General features: G+C 42.8%; 1 protein-coding gene across 1 annotated transcript in view; it reads right to left on the bottom strand.

Annotated features, from left to right (window-relative positions):
- The window catches only part of RASA3 (RAS p21 protein activator 3), a 501,637-nt gene that overhangs the window by 46,567 nt on the left and 437,173 nt on the right, over nt 1–17,897 (bottom strand). The window contains exons 17-19 of the mRNA XM_033949099.1: nt 16,616–16,693; nt 9,291–9,364; nt 2,797–2,903 (exon numbers count right to left, since the gene is read on the bottom strand). Of these exons, the coding sequence (XP_033804990.1) occupies nt 2,797–2,903; nt 9,291–9,364; nt 16,616–16,693 (259 nt within the window). The remainder of the gene's footprint in view (nt 1–2,796; nt 2,904–9,290; nt 9,365–16,615; nt 16,694–17,897) is intronic.

Raw genomic sequence — 17,897 nt, 5'->3', positions numbered from 1 at the left:
AGGCAAGGCAAATCATAGGTTGCATACGCAGGAGTTTCGTCAGCCGTAAGCCTGAAGTCATTATGTCATTGTATAGATCCATGGTGAGGCCCCACCTGGAATACTGTGTGCAATTCTGGAGCCCTATTGATGTGCTGAGACTTGAGTCGGTCCAGAGAATGGCCACCCGGATGGTCTCGGGACTCAAGGATCTCCCGTACGAGGAACGGCTGGATAAGTTGCAGCTGTACTCACTCGAGGAACGCAGAGAGAGGGGTGACATGATAGAGACATTCAAGTATCTCACGGGCCGCATCGAGGTGGAAGAAGATATCTTCTTTTTCAAGGGTCCCGCGGCAACAAGGGGGCATCTGTGGAAAATCAGGGGCGGAAAACTGCACAGGGACACCAGGAAATTCTTTTTCACTGAAAAGGTGCTTGATCGCTGGAATAGTCTTCCACTTCAGGTTATTGAGGCCAGCAGCGTGCCTGATTTTAAGGCCAAATGGGATAGACACGTGGGATCTATTCACAGAGAAAGGTAGGGGAGGGTCATTGGGGTGGGCAGACTAGATGGGCCGTGGCCCTTATCTGCCGTCTATTTCTATGTTTCTAAATGAATCAAGCTACCAGGAAGTATACCACTCATTGTGAATGGTAGCAAATTTTCTGAAGCTGCACCAGCTAAACACAATAAGGGGGCAATTCTATAAATAGCACCAAAATCTAAGCAATGAAAAGATTGGCACTCAGCCAGCATTCTATAAAGGGCAGCCAACCTCTATAGATGCCAGCAAAGAATACGGATTGCACCTAACTCTGGGTGCCGGACTTACACCTGATAGGAACAAGTGTAAATCTGGTGCCCAAAGTTAGGTGTGGATCAGCCAAATTCTATATCAATATCTTTTTGCAAACACCCATGACCCGCTCATGCTTTTCCCATAACCATGCCCCCCTTTTATTGTGTGTGTGAGAAAAGTTAGGTACCAGTTTATAGAACAGCACACAGGAGATCCATGTCCAACTTCAATTAGGCATCAATTAAGTGACCAATTGGTGTCTATTACCTTGTTAAGTTGCACATGGATCCGAGATCCGCACACAAATTCTGGTGTATAATACTTGGTACTAGTTATAGAATCCAGGTGGAAAGGTGGAAACAAACTGAATAAATGTGAAGAAAACACCTCTGCTAAACAATCTTCCATGGGGAACTCTCTGTTGGCGGGCTTTGTGATTTTATATTTCTTATGCAGTCTCTTTTTGGGGGTGAGCTGAACTAGGATGCCCCAGCAACTATTTAACAAATTCATTTTCAAAAGGTTTATTTTCTTCCAGTAAGGTCCAAATGCTCAAAAGTTTTCCGTGCCAGTAAGACTCATTATAGCAGTCTTACTGGAATGGATATACAACTTCTGATGCACAAAAGGATTCTCCATGGTTGCCACCGATCCTTGTAGCAGGCAGCCACTGAGAACCCTATGCAAATGCATCAATGAGCCCATTAGTATTCTAATGAGCTCTCCTTGTGATGCATTAAAGGGAATGCCTCCCACTTTTTATTTTTTACAGGGAAAGTTTTCCAGCAGCTTTGGAGGTGGCATGTGTTGTGCACTCATACAACAGCTGCACCCTCTCAAAAAAAAAAAAAAAAAAGCCTGCAGCTAGCTGCCATTCTCCTTCCCTCTGCCTAGCTGATGGTGGCTCTGGAGCAGCAATCAGCCAGCAGAGGGGAGAGTGGCGGCTGCTGGCTCAGCTGTTTTGCGGCTTCCCCTGCTGGCTCCAAAGCCACGATTAGCTGATTGGGGCTTCTCCTGCTGGCAGGGGGAAACCCCGATCAGCTGATTGCAACTCTGGAGCAAGCAGGGGAAGCCGCGATTCAGTTGACTGGGGCTTCCCTTTTCAGTCTGAAGCAGAAACCAACAGGGGAAGCCCCGATTCGCTGATTGTAACTCTGGAGCCAGCAGGGAAAGCTGCAAATCAGCTGAGCTGGCAGCTTACGCTCTCTTCTCTATCAGGTCTTAACTGATTGCAGTTCTGGAGCCACTGTCAGTTGGACAGAGGGGGAGAATGGCGGCTGCAGGTAGGAGGAGGAGCTGTGCTTAGCGATTGCTCTTCTGAGCAGGTGCCAGGCACAGTTCCTCTCCTATGTTACCAGGCTATTTTGCACAAACAGCATGCATATAATTTGCATGCTATTTGTGTGAGTATAGCCTGGTAAATGTAAATCACTCTCAACCTGGTATTTTTTATTGGGTTGATGGAACTTTGTGCATCTGGACCTAAGTAATTAAGCCGTCACTACATTAGACATAGCTGTATTTACCTAACCCACCAAAGTGAACTTCATAGATCATAGTTGTTGTTTTTTTAATTTAAATTTTGTTTGAAATTACACACAGTTGATTGCTGTTACTACAGTGATTCTTAAATCTGGCCTCGAGATCCTCTTTTTTTTAGACTGTTAACGGTGAATATTCCAGTAATAAAAAATTTTATACCTATAATCTGAGAACCAAAACCAAAGCTGTCCATAAGCTTTAAAGACCAGATGTGAAATCCACGTTATTTCCAATCCACAGAGCAACTGCTTTTTCATAAGCTAGTACAGCATTGTGTTAAAAATCACTGATTCTCAACCTTTGTGTTACAAATTTAAAACAGAACATCAATGAAATGAGTCAGAAGATGAGGTACCAATAGAATAAATTCAAGATAAGCTGCTGCAACATTTTCTTGTAGTTTTGAAAAGTGAGGAAGCACTATTTTAGACCACCCATGAAATACATAATAAAAGTGAACCATTTTTGTTACCTTTGCTTTTCTGATAGGTAAACTCATGGTTAGTCAGGCGAAACCACCTCTTCTTGAAATTTTTCATGCCAAACCGTTTTCTTCCTTGAGCTCGTTTAATCATAAACCTATTTCAGATTGGACACAAGTCAACAGACTGCTCTATTTGAATGCATAAGATTAAATAGAATTATGTCTAAATTAAATAAATGCACTTGACTTCATGAAGCCCTTTTCAAACTGCATAATAATGCACCAGTTAAAAAGATTAGTTTATAACCCTACAATGAACAAATCCCTACAATAGACACATAATGGAACAGTACTGGAACAATGGTTGTTAATGACATTAAAAAAGGACACAAATGAGTCAAAAATCTTAATGTACAGATTTGTGCTGAAAACACATGATGACATCAACAAAGGATTTTAAGGTATAAACTTAAAGCTTTAATAGTGAAGCTGAACTTAAGGCTTTAGTGAAAAAAATAACATAAGACTGTAAGTCCATCAAGCCCAGTTTACTGTTTCCAACAGTAACCAACTTAGATCACAAGTACCTGGCAAGATACGAAGGAGGAACCAAAACAAAGAATTTGACCAAAAGAGAAACCCCCAAAAAACTCTATGGAGTGACGATGTTCCTGAAATGAACTTTATTGAAAATGTAAAAGTTCCAAAAGTCAACATGAACAGTCCACATAAAAGTAAAATAATCCACATAAAAACCTTAAGGACCTAGTCTGCTGAAAGCGTAGGACCCCTATGCTCTCAGCAGACTAGGTCCTTAAGATTATTTTACTTTTTTATGTGGATTGTTCATATCTACAGTATACCCATATGTGTGTGAAAATGTATTTTTAAAACTACCCCTTCTCAGAGAATAATTCTATAACAGTGTGCCTATTTTTAAGCACCAAGAATGCATAGCAGCGTGGAAGCTGCATTTAAAAAGAGCCTGACCTCCTCACCGATCCAGAGGGCAGGCAGGAATCGAGGCAGGAGCCCGATCCTGCAGGGGCGTTGAGCCGTTTCCGCCCCCCCCCCCCCCCCCCCCCGAATCCAGCGGGGGCCTACTTTAAAAGCGAGCAGCGTGGAAGCTGCATTTAAAAAGAGCCTGACCTCCTCACCGATCCAGAGGGCAGGCAGGAATCGAGGCAGGAGCCCGATCCTGCAGGGGCGTTGAGCCGTTTCCGCCCCCCCCCCCCCCGAATCCAGCGGGGGCCTACTTTAAAAGCGAGCAGCGTGGAAGCTGCATTTAAAAAGAGCCTGACCTCCTCACCGATCCAGAGGGCAGGCAGGAATCGAGGCAGGAGCCCGATCCTGCAGGGGCGTTGAGCCGTTTCCGCCCCCCCCCCCCCGAATCCAGCGGGGGCCTACTTTTAAAAAGCGAGCAGCGCCAACGGCGCGCCTTTGTGAAGTGACACTTATTGAAGCGACATCCCTCGAAATCCTCAAAATAACCTGTATAACATGATAATGTGTTAGCACTGTTTACCACCATAAGAACCTATACAGACAGATAAGTTATTAGTACTGTTTATCTCCATAAGAACCTATACAGACTTATTAGTTGTTAGATCTGTTTTTCTCCATAAGAACCTATACAGACTGATAAGTTGTTAGTACTGTTTTTCTCCATAAGAACCTATACAGACTGATAAGTTGTTAGAACTGTTTTTCTCCATAAGAACCTATACAGACTTATTAGTTGTTAGATCTGTTTTTCTCCATAAGAACCTATACAGACTGATAAGTTGTTAGTACTGTTTTTCTCCATAAGAACCTATACAGACTGATAAGTTGTTAGAACTGTTTTTCTCCATAAGAACCTATACAGACTTATTAGTTGTTAGATCTGTTTTTCTCCATAAGAACCTATACAGACTGATAAGTTGTTAGTACTGTTTATCTCCATAAGAACCTATACAGACAGATAAGTTGTTAGTACTGTTTATCTCCATAAGAACCTATACAGACGAATAAGTTGATAGTTACTGTTTAGCCCCAAAACAATCTATACGTCCTCCTTATAATCTGATAAGATACTAGTACTGTCTATCCCCTAATATCCTGACAAGCACAGACAATCTGCTATAGCTGACACTCTTCGTTAGTTCTTCCCATTCCTACTTAACTTTGATAGTATTCCCCCGAACCAGTAGGGACCCTCACAATTCAAAAAAGAGCTCCACTTCTCTCAACAGTGGGAAGAAAACTCACCCATCTCTGAACTCACTACTGAAGGACACAGACGCTACAGAACAAAAGGGAAAAAATAAAATAAAAACGCCTCCTCCTCCCCTAACATCCCCACACCCCCCAACCTGCACATCACACCAGTTACCAAACAGCAGAACCTCCTGCACCCTACACAAACACCACCATGCCTCCCAACTTTTCAACAAACGTACTCCTACATCTACTACTCTTCCTACTTCTAACCAACAGAAAAACAGAAGGTTATCACACATCCTCTATCCCAACCTTAACAGAATCCCAAAGGTTCCCACTACCTACCAGAAAACTTCATTCACCCAGAAACCTGATAGATTGCTCCTCACTCAACCACATCAGCATACCAACCAGCTGGGGAAAAAGACCACCTCCAAAACCAAAGCCAGAAAACCGCAACCATCATCCACAAACCAAAGAAAATCTCCTCCACCCAAACCGCTCACCCACTCCCCAAACTCTCAACATCTCATTATCCTGCGCATACATGAACATCAGATCAATAAGCACAAAAGCAGACCTCATTAAGGACTGGATAGTAAAAAAGCAACTAAGCTGCTTATTCCTATCCGAAACCTGGCTAACCTCGGAATCCGATCCCACCATCACAGAACTATGCCCTATAGGTTACAAAATAGAACTGATCTGCAGGAAAAAAAAACGTGGTGGAGGTCTAGCCATCATACTCAAAAACAACATCAATATAAAGACCCTAGACAAACACACCACCCCTCACCTAGATCTCCTAGCCTGTCAACTATACGATGATTCTCTCACAGGAACACTAACATGCATCCTCTGTTACTCAACACCAGGAAAATGGAATGACAACAAACAAGATATCGAAGAATTTATTTACCAGAACTCCCTAACCTCACCTCATAATCTAATCCTAGGAGATATAAACCTCCATCTTGAAGATCACACCTCTAAACAAGTAATAAATTTACTCTCATACCTCAAAGCACTGAACTACCAGATCCTCGACCCCCAACCCACACACGAAAAAGGCCACCAACTAGATGTCGCGGCTTACATGACCCAACACCACCACAAACCCGAAATCCATATCTCAAATGGGGCCTGGCACCCCTCACTCTGGTCAGACCACTATGAATACACCTTTAACATCAACTGGCCTCAAAACATCAACAAACAACCGCCAAAAAAAACCTCCTTCAAAACACGCCAAAAAATTGAACCCCCCACATTCTGGGACAAAGCAGACCACTCCATCACCAACACAGCCCCCAACGAATTCATATCCCAATGGCGAACCATAAGCGAAACCATCCTGAATGAACTAGCCCCAGAAAAATTAAAATTTAAAATATGCAGACCTTCTGATAAATGGTTCGACTCCGAACTCCTCCAATCAAAAAAGCTCTGCAGACAACTAGAGAGAGACTGGAAAAAAAATAAGAGCTTAAAACACACTAAAACTGCATGGAGAAATCAAATTAACCAATATAAAACCAAACTCAAGGAAAAACGGAAAGCCTTCTACTCCAAAATGATAGGCACAAAAATCCCAGACACAAAAAAGCTATTCAACCTAGTAAAGAACCTCACTGATACTAAACCTTATCTTGCCACTCAAGGTACCCACCCACCGACAGCCATCCACCTAGCAGACTACTTCAAAAACAAAATCACCAATATCAGAACCGCATTCATCGATACACCCACCCATCTCGAAAAGATAACAACAAACCCAATAACAGGCGAAGCCATCGTAGCAGACAGAAGCTGGTCCAACTTCCCAATCCTACTTTGGTCGGATATGAACCGACTCTACAACAAATACAGCCATGCCTCCAGCGAACTAAATAATTGCCCCACCTACCTGTTATCAAACGCCTCCACCACATTCAAAACCAACTTTATGTTATGGATTCAAACCACACTAACAGAAGGCCAATTCCCACAGGACTTAGGAGAGATCTTAATCACCCCAATCATGAAAGATCACAAAGGCCCAATAGATAGCCCCTCCAACTACAGACCTATCGCTTCAATTCCAATATACGTCAAAATAATAGAAGGCCTAGTCACACAATACCTCACAATCTACCTGGAAAAACATAACCTACTCCACCCCTCACAATCAGGATTTCGAACCAACCATAGTACAGAAACACTACTTGTCTCTCTTCTAGATACAGCCCGGCAACACATCAGTAAAGGAAAAAAGATGATACTAATACAACTTGACCTCTCTGCTGCATTTGACCTAGTTGACCACACCATATTACTACAGATACTCGACGCCATAGGGATCTCTGGCAAAGTTTACAACTGGTTTCAAGGGTTCCTCAAATCAAGAACCTATAGGGTAAAATACAATGATATCAAATCAGAGCCATGGGCAAATCCCTGCGGAGTTCCACAAGGATCACCTCTCTCACCTACACTCTTCAACCTCTTTATCTCCTCCCTAGGAGCCACCTTAGATAACCTAAATGTCACATCCTTTAGCTACGCAGACGACATCACCATACTCCTCCCCTTCGACCCTTCAGAGCCCACCACCACCGCAAAACTGGAAACAACCCTAGATACAGTAGAAAAATGGATGATGGATCATAAACTAAAACTAAACTCAGAAAAAACAAAATTCCTCCTGCTCGAAAAAGCCAAATCTCCTACCATCACAGAACTGACAATCAAAAATACCAAATACCCAATACAACCCGAACTAAAACTACTAGGAGTCACCATAGACAGATGTTGCACAATGCAGTCCCAAATCAACAAGACGACCCAGAAAGCTTTCCTAACCATGAGAAACCTACGCAAAATCAGAAAATTCTTCAACCAAACACAATTCAGACTAGTCGTACAATCCCTAGTCTTAGGTCTGCTGGACTATTGCAACTCCCTATATCTTCCTTGTCCAGCCATTATGATAAAGCAACTCCAGACCATACAAAACACCGCCCTCAGACTGATCTACTCACTTAGAAAATATGATCACATAACAACCGCCTTCTTAGACTCCCACTGGCTACCCATACAAGCACGAATTCAATTCAAATTCCTTTGCCTATTATTCAAAGCAATACAAGGCTCTTCCCCATCCTACCTAAACAATCGCTTAAACCAGATCTCCACCACAAGACAAAGAAGAACCCCAAATCCTTTTGCCTTCCCTCCACTCAAAGGCACACAACGCAAGAAAATGTTTGACAACCTTCTGGCAACACAAGCAGCAAAACTCAACCATTCCATCTCCAACCTGCTGACAACATCGGACGACTTCAAAACATTCCGTAAAGAAATCAAAACCCTGCTTTTTAAAAAATTCATCCAAAAACCTTAAACCACTTCACCTACCTCCAGCCAAGTTCACCTACCTCCAGAAAATTCACCTACCTCGACTGAACTCATCTACCACCAGACAATCCTCCCCCAAATATCACACCTAATCACCCTTCATATAAACAGACCATAAAAAGATTGTAATCTTGCCTACTCTAACTGTGTTCCATTTCCATTTGCTAATATCACACTGCTAGGCACTGTTCAGTTTTCTATCCAACCCATAAGATCCCCAAGAAAAAAAAAAAAAAAAAAAAAAAAAAAAAAAATTGTATCCTCACTGGAAAATGTCCAGTAAAATCCTCTGTAATGTGATCATCTCTGGAAATGTCCAGTCAAATCTTTTGTAATCCGCCTTGAACTGCAAGGTATAGGCGGAATAGAAATCCGTAATGTAATGTAATGTAATATAAATGACCAGAATACCAACACATACCCACGTAAATGCTGGCTGTCCTATGCCTCTGAACTACCATTTTAAAAGCAATTGTGCAAAGTTTGACAGTGGATATACGCATGGGCAGAGTCTGGGCGATGTGTGGTTGGGAAGGGGTGTGAAATTTCATCTCTTGGCAGTCTAGGTGTAAGCATTTACAGCTGGTGTAAGTGGGCACACCTAAATTATAGGCATGTATTTGCCCTGCTATGCTAGTAGTCTCTGAAGAAAAGTAGGTATATATGACACCAAATAGGTGACTTCTTGATGCCTTAAAATAAGCACATTGTTGCTTTCTATATGCTTTAAATATGAACTATTTACCAAATAGCTCATGCTAATAACAACAAATGAAATAAAAAATACAACTAATGAAAAGGAAGCAAAACTTTATTATATGCGCTCCTCTTTTAGGAAACTACTATTCCTAGTAAATTATCAGAGGAATAGTAAGGGAGGAGGAATACAGTGGACAATGGAATGCACAGAGATTCAATATACTCTAACGTTAGCATGCACGTACCCTTCTTTCAAAAGTATAGGTTGTTCTATGCTCTTGTGGTCTTTTCTTCCGGAGGATGAAATCAGATCCAAAAACTGGAAAGATAAACAAAGGGTACGAACTACAACATAGGAAGAGAAGGCAAAGCATAAACGCCTACTCTATCAAATGTGGAAACATTCAGGAAAAATCTCACTGTAGGAAAGATGAAGAAACATTAGTCTCTAACCAAATGTCTCTTACAGAGCTATTTTTAGCATGAATTGCAGGACCTTCAAAGAAGAACTTGGAAGACCCAACTACTACTATTTATTATTTCTAAAGTGCTACCAGATGCACTCAGCAATGTACAACAAAAATAAATGAGTTACATTAATCTAAACAAGGTAGTGTTTCGTGTATGTTTTATTCGATGCCACTTACCGCATATACTCAAATATAAACTGAGATTCTGGGCCAAAAAAGGGGGTCTCGTATTTCAGTCCTCCCTCTCCTTGACCTGCATGATGCTATTATGCTCCCCCAATGACCATCAGTATGCTGCTCCCCTCCCCTCTGACCATCGGTGCATTACTATTCACCCTCCCCCACTCCTCTCTCCCCAAGATGACTGGGGCTGCTGTCATGCACGTGGAGGTTTTAAAAAACGTGTTTCTTTGCCAGCCCTTAACAGGAAGGATTAGTGGAGTTCCCCTCCTTATTCCCTGATGCTTAGGCATCTGTTTGTCCTTTTTCAGTGCCAAACACTTAGGCCCAAATTTTCTAAATAGTGCTGTAAGTTGGGTGGTGGTAGATGCCCTACCACAGCCTAACTTAATTGTTTAAATTGGTTCAATTGGCACAGTAATTGACTGCACCAATTAAAAACTGGTTTAAAAAAATGTAGGTGCTGGCATCATATCTACAGAGGTGCCTAAGGTTGAAGTGGACATGATTTGCATTGGAAATGACCTTATGAACCATTAGGTGTCTCTGTAGATGTGATTCACGTCAAAGATATAACAAGGATGGAGTCGAACCAGAGGAAGACTACTAAAATGGTGCGTGGTCTTCGTCTTAAGATGTATGGGGACAGACTTAAAGATCTCAATCTGTATACAGTGGTACCTTGGTTTACGAGCATAATTCGTTCCAGAAGCATGCTCGTAAACCAAAATACTCGTATATCAAAGCGAGTTTCCCCATAGGAAATAATGGAAACTCGCTTTGATACGTTCCCCCCCCCCCCAGAGGTCAGCAGCACTGCTCTATTCCCCCCCCCCACGAGAACCGACAATGCTCCCCCCGAAGGCCCCCCCGCAATCAGGCAACCTACCACCTGCGATCTGGCCCCCCCCTGCCGCGACCTAAAGTCCCCCAGACCCACCCGAACCAGCTTCTTACTTTCAGCTCGGCCTCGGCACCGGCATGTCCTGTGCGTTGGTGCCGATGCCTGAAGATCGGCCTCCTCTTCTCTGCTGGGCCTTGAGCATCTGCGCATGCTCAAGGCCTGCGAGTTCACGTTCTCTCCGAGATTCTCGGAGATCTCAGAGAGAATGTGACCTCGCAGGCTTTGAGCATGCACAGATGCTCAAGGCCCAGCAGAGAAGAGGAGGCCGATCTTTGGGCACTGGCACCAACGCACAGGACATGCTGGTGCTGGTGCCAAGGCTGAGCTGAAAGTAAGAAGTGGGTTTGGGTGGGTCTGGGGGACTTCAGGTCACGGCGGGGGGGGGGGGGGTGCTGGATCGTGGGGGGGGGGGGGGGGGGCGCTCGTAAATCAAGCCATGCTCGGTTTCCGAGGTGCCGATTTTGCAAATGTTTTGCTCATTTTGCAAAACACTCGCAAACCGGTGCACTCGTAAACCGAGGTACCACTGTTCTTTGGAGGAAAGGTGGGAGAAAGGAGATATGATAGAGATGTTTAAATACCTACGTGATGTAAATGCATGAGTCAAGTCTCTTTCATCTGAAAGGAAGCTCTGGAATGAGAGGGCATAGGATGAAGTTAAGAGGTGATGGGCTCAGGCTTAATCTAAGGAAATACTTTTTCACAGAAAGGGTGGTAGATGCCTGGAACAGTCTCCCGGTAGAGATGATGGAGACAGACTATGTCTGATTTCAAGAAAGCCTGGGATAGTCACGTGGGATCTCTTAGAGAGAGGAAGAGATAATGGTTACTGCAGATGGGCAGACTGGATGGGCCATTTGGCCTTTATCTGCCATCATGTTTCTATGTTAGCAATGTAAGCCTTCAAAATCCTGGCTTACATTTCCGGCACCTACCTTTGACTTTAGCCATGATTCTGAAAACAGTGTCGTACTGTGAATGATATGAGAACGGTGCCGTTTTTGCAGGCAGCTGCCAATTACAACACCATTTGCAGAATCTGATCCTTAGTTTTTTGCTGAAAATTCACAAATTTAGAAACTTATATTCAAAACAAACTAATATTCAAAACAACTTAACTGGCTGCTGACCAGTTAAGATTGGTCGGTCAAGGCTGGCTGCTAATATTCAGTGGCACTTAACTGGCTAAATGCTGCTGAATATTGTCGTTAGCACTGAACATAAAGCCAGCATTCTAGGGGCAGAGTCAGCACTTAAATGATTAGGGTTTGTGTATAAAGGGGACCACATAAATGTCTGCCCTATCTTTATGTGGTAACCCATGCCTTCTCAAGTGATGAATATCAACTTATGAGGCTATGTGTTAGCCAGCTTAAAAATAACCAAATATTCAAAGCCAAAGCACACACAAGTCCTGGCTTTTACTATCAGGGAATAACACCATTAGCAGTGAGCAAAATGCTCACCACTGCTGAATAGAGACTACAATTTATGTCCCTAGATATACGAGGGGTGTTCAATAATTTATCTACCTGAGAATGAACGCAAGTAGCAAGCATGTGCATGTTGTGACATGTCTCAAGGTATGGACACTTTCCTAGAGGAAAAATCCATAGTCTGTTAATGAGAGACAGGGGGGAAGCCACTGCTTGCTCTGGATTTGTAGCATGGAGTGTTGCTACTCTTTGGGTTTTGACCCACCTCCCCACTTCCCCCATTCTCTGTCTCTGTTCCTGTCTTGTCTGCTCACAGTCTCGAGGTCATCTTTGATTCCTCTCTCTCTTTCACCACCCAGATACAATATATCACTAAAACCTGCCGCTTCTTCTTCTATAATATTATGAAAATATGACCCTTCCTCTATTAGCACACTACCAAAATCCTTATCCATGCCCTCATCACCTCAGACTACTGCAACTCACTACTCTCAGGCCTTTCATTTAGACATCTTGCTCCACTCCAATTCATCCAGAATTCAGCTGCATGACTCATATTCCATAAGAGCTGCTATACTCACGTTACCCCTCGCTTATAATCACTTCATTTGTTTCCCATCCATTTCCCAATACAATTCAAACTCCTCTTACTGACCTACAAATGCACCCACTCGGCTGCCCCTTCACTATCTCTCTTCACTTATTTCCCTTTATGTTCCCCACTGCAAGCTCCGCTCAGCTGGTAAGTCCTTCCTGTATATGCCATTCTCTTCCTCCACCAACTCCAGACTCTGTCCCTTCTAGCCTGCTGCGTCATATGGTTCAAACAAGCTGTCCGAATCCCTACAGCAGGCTCTGTCTCTGGCAGTGTTCAAGGCCCAGTTAAAAGCCCACCTCTTCAAGACTGCTTTCAACTCCTAACTCCTCTCACCTTGGGTTCAGCATCCTGTCACAGGGAGAGCCCTGTGATAATAGAAGAAAACCTTTAGTGCCCTGAAACTAAACCTAAACCTGCTCCCAGAAGCAAGCAGGGCAAAAAAACACCCCTGGTCAACAAACCCCAAAAGAAGGGCAGCACTGCACTGACCCACTTATCCTTGCCTAGCCATAGCTTAGGAACAGCTAGGAACAGAAAACCATAAGTCCCAGCAGGCACTAGGCAGGTGGTGGCAAAGCTTAGGATTGGATTAGCTCCTGCAGTCAGCCCAGTTGTAGGCAGGGCTAATCAACAGAGAAACTACCATGGCTCAGAATCACAGAATTCTAGGAGCTCAGCTGGACCTAGAAGCAATCCACCCAGAGCATGTGAAAAGGGTGTGTCTTCTAGGCAATGGAGGCAGCCACAAACCCACAGGATACCTGAATCCTCTGAAAGAAGCAGACCTGTGCAGCCAAGGGTACAGAGGACAGACATCAGTACTCCCCACAGAAATCAGGTAGGAAACCTCTGGACTGAGGTTTCTAATAATTATTCTGAAGTTGATAACTATGATATTGAAATGCGAGAAGAACTGTTGGTAAATGACACTGAAATGGAGCCTGATGAATTGTGCATGTTTGAAGAAATGGACAACTAGTGAGACCTGTAAGAGTAAGAGTACTGTTTCTAGTAATGTGATGTTACCTCACAAATTAAGGGAACAGAAGAGTTAAAGGTTACTGCTTCTGATTTAAGTAATCACAGTGGAACTGTTGGCAACCTGATCCAAACCGTACAGGCAGGTTGTAGGATCCTGGATTTGAAACAGAAAAGTTATTTTTGTTGTTTGGAAACTGACAGAGCATAGCCTGAGGAAGTCACCTTTTTTGAGCTTTGTATTAACAAATAGTTGGGATTACTTGGGCAGGGGATCTGAAAAACCCAGATCTGATAAGGGTGGAAGAATCCCATGCTCAGGGTGGAAAGTCTAGTTACACTCTGAGAATTGCTCCAGAGGCAAGCAATTGGAAAACTGCCAGATTCTTGAAAACTTTAAACTGAATAAGCACGGTGGGCCAACAGACTGTTTGGTCACCAAGAAGTGTTTTGTGTTTTGGGATTGGTTTTCAAGTTAAGTGTTTATGTGTATTACTACTCTCAAGAAGAATTGCACTAGAATATAAAGTGGTAAATAAAGAAGAATTCACACTTTAACATTTTTGCCTAGACATTTATTTCATCTGCATACCCCTCTACCCTCCATACCTCGCCTTACCGCTCAGCCGAGGTTTGGGTGACCCAGGTCAGGACTCTGCGCTAAGCTAGTCCAGGCCTTATCTGGTCACAATCCTTAACCCTATATGTCATGTCTGTCTGTCCAAGTTAGACTGTAAACTCTTCTGAGCAAGGACCATCTATTAAATATTGAAATGTACAGCACTGCATACACCTTTCAGCACTATATAAGTGATAAATAGTAGTAGTAGTCTTCTGCAGTAACACTAGGCCGCCCTTCTGCTCTACATGCAGGTCTGTGTGGCCATTTGCAAAGAATGCTGCTATATAAACATCTATATCCCTTATTTTTCCCTGTTCATATGTTGGATGCTCCAGTTTATAAAATGGATATTCATGCTGGATGTTCTTAGTTTATGGATATCTGTCTCACATATTTTTGAACAGGAAATCTTGATGTATTTTCTGTTTGAAAATACAAGCAAGATGGATGTCCATTTGGAATACTCTGACTTGGAGGTCTTTTCAAAAATGCCCCTGAATGTGTTCTTTCCACAGCTCCTATGTCCTTACCTTCTGATTCTTCATCATTTCCTTCTGGTGTGAATACCAAAGAAATTATTTGTTTAAAATACACTTGGATGGAATTTGAGTGGGAATGGTGATCTGCATAATTTAAATATCGATGTGGTGTTAAACTTAACCCATATATTCAATGTCACTGTCAACATAGGTAGTAGCTCTGTGTATCTGGATAGCTATTCAGATAATTTTTCTATCTGCCCTTGCCCCACACCTTTCTCAAATGGATAGCATCAGTCATGTAATTAGATATTCTGTCCTATACTATCTGTACAATATTTAAACGTCTACAAGTAGGGAAGTTATATATTCACCAGCTGGCAATGAATTTATAGGGGTCAATTTGCAAAGGATTTAGGCGTCCAGATTTAAAAAATGGCTTCTTTGAAAATTTACTGGGGCAACTGCCTGCATATTTACTTAGCACTTAACTAAACTCCTAAATTATGGATCCTAAAAAGAATGCAGCAACAGGGAGGAGTTAGAAGTTTAGCACAGATTTTCAGTACTAAATTTAAAAGTATAACTTACAAGAGAAAATTATCAAGAAACTAAGGGCCGCTTTTACAAAGCTGCGGTAGTAATGCTGCTGTGTTAAATGTACAGAAGCCCATTCAATTTCAATGGGCTTTGGTGCATTTACTACGGCAGAATTGATACTACAGCTTTGTAAAAGGGGCCTTAAGTCTCATTTCATAAAATGAGGCCTGTGCTAAAATAGCACGTTAATGGTAAAATAATGGTAGTCCATATTGATACCTTCCTCCTTAAGCACCTAAATTTATGTGGATTTTCAAATTAAAATTTAGGTTCCTAAGGGTCTCTTTTACTAAAGCTTAGCATGTGTAATGTAATGTAATGTAATGTAATTTATTTCTTATATACCGCTACATCTGTGCTAACTGCTGCAAATTCTGTTTTATACCTATTCATCGTAGAACACTAATGTTCATTAGCACACACTAAGCTTTAGTAAAAGGGCCCTTAAATAAAAATAGATTACAAATTTAGGGGTCCTTTTAATAAACTATGGTAAAAAGTGGCCTTAGCATGCCCTTACATGAATCTTTCCTGCATGCTAAGCCTATTTTAAAGCAGTTGTAAAAATGGCTTTTTCTATGTTTTGTATTAATAGCAATGCACTAATATTGTCATTAGTGTATGGCTATTTTTTTTTTTTTTTTTAAATAACCATATGTTACTGCTACCCATTTTGTAGGTGGTAAGGGCATGTGCTATTATATAGCTGCACTAACTAATTAGCATAGGAATGCCCACTCTCTGCCCCCTGACAATGTCTCTCAAAAATATATTTTTTAGCATATGGTTAGCATAGGCAGATTTGGCAGTTACTGCAGGATCCCTGAGTGTGTCCCTCAAAATGACATTGTAAACTGTTTAAGGCACAAGTTAGTGACTAATGCAGCTTAGTAAAAATGCCCAAAATTGAGGTATTTAACTTAGGTGTCTAAGGGCTCCTTTTATGAAGCCTCGTTAGCGGTTTAACGCGCGTAATAGCAGGCACTAAACTACTGGCTGCACTAGCCGCTACCGCTTCCTCTTGTGCAGGCGGTAGTTTTTCAGCTAGCGTGGGGGTTAGCGCGTGATAAAAAGTCACTTGTGATAAAGTCGCTAATGTAGCTTTGTAAAAGGAGCCCTAAATTTAGAGCCTCAACTTTTTATGAATATTGGGCTAATTAATGTTACTGTCAGGGTGGAGGGAACAATCATTTCATCCAATCTTAGTATCACTGAAATAACCACTTTGCTAACTAAATGCATCTGACACACTAGTATAGAAAGGCAACTGCTTGACCAGTGCTATGGGATTCCTATTACTTACATTTTTTACTGCATCTGCATACTTCTGTTCATTGAAGTAGTCATAAAAACTTGCCATGTAAGACTCCTTAAAACTGGCCTGTAAAACAGTTAGGACCAGAATAATAATTTGTTCTAAAATACACTTTCAAAAAGAGAATCAGAGTAAAACAAAGACCATTGGAACCACAACCACTCTATTTTGAGCTTATTCAATATTAACACAAAGTTAAAGCACGGGTCGGCAAGGTAAGTGTTCCAATGTTTCACAGGAATTCTATGAGCATTTACCGCACCGGCCCATGCTAAAATCCTCTAGCGCAGTTTGATAAAAGGGGCCATAAATTTAATACTTTCCAATGCTTTAACTGAATTTATTCTTAGTTGGTTAATTCATTTAAAATTTAAGACTATAAGTCATGCAGAGTCACACCATTGTACATGAAGCCCAGAATACTGACTCCAACAGTGGCCAGTTCCTCCAGGAACTTGTCTAAACCTCTTGAGAATCCCCTCCAGTTTCATCCTCTGGTGCCAGAGCTAAGTATTTTGGCTCCTTGTTCAGCAATGTTGTTATCTGGAACTTTATTTTTCACATTTATATATAAAAAGATTAAAATATTTTACAGAAAAACGTATTATAAAAATTTAAATACAGTGGTACCTTGGATTACGAGCATAATCTGTTCCAGGAGCATGCTCGTAATCCAAAATGCTCGTTTATCAAAGCGAGTTTCCCCATAGGAAATAATGGAAACTCGCTTTGATAGGTTCCCCCCCCACGAGAACTGGCATTGCTCCCCCGAAGGCCCCCCCTGCAATCCAGCACCCTCCCCCCCGCGATCCGTCACCCTCCCGTGATTGGGCACCCCCCCCCCGCCACGATCCGTCACCCCCCACCGCGATTGGGCCACCCCCCCGCCGCTTCTTACCATCATCTGGGCACCGGCATGTCCTGTGCTTGGTGCCGGTGCCCGAAGATCGACCTCCTCTTCTGCTGGGCCTTGAGCATTTGCGCATGCTCAAGGCCCATCAGAAGAGGAGGCCGATTTTCGGGCACCGGGACCAAGCACAGGACATGCCGGTGCCCAGATGACGGTAAGAAGCGGCGGGGGGGTGCCCAATCGCGGCGGAGGTGTGCCCGATCGTGGCGGGGGGGGGTGCCGGATCACATCGGGGTGGGGGGGGGGTGCCGGATCGCGGGGAAAGGGTGCCGGATCACGGGGGGGGGGGGGGGGCGCTCGTAAATCGAGCCACGCTCAGTTTCCGAGGCACCAATTTTGCAAATGTTTTGCTCGTTTTGC

Source organism: Geotrypetes seraphini, chromosome 6, assembly GCF_902459505.1.
Source record: "Geotrypetes seraphini chromosome 6, aGeoSer1.1, whole genome shotgun sequence".
In the NCBI taxonomy this organism is placed as follows: domain Eukaryota; kingdom Metazoa; phylum Chordata; class Amphibia; order Gymnophiona; family Dermophiidae; genus Geotrypetes; species Geotrypetes seraphini.
This window is presented reverse-complemented; position numbering and strand designations above follow the sequence as displayed.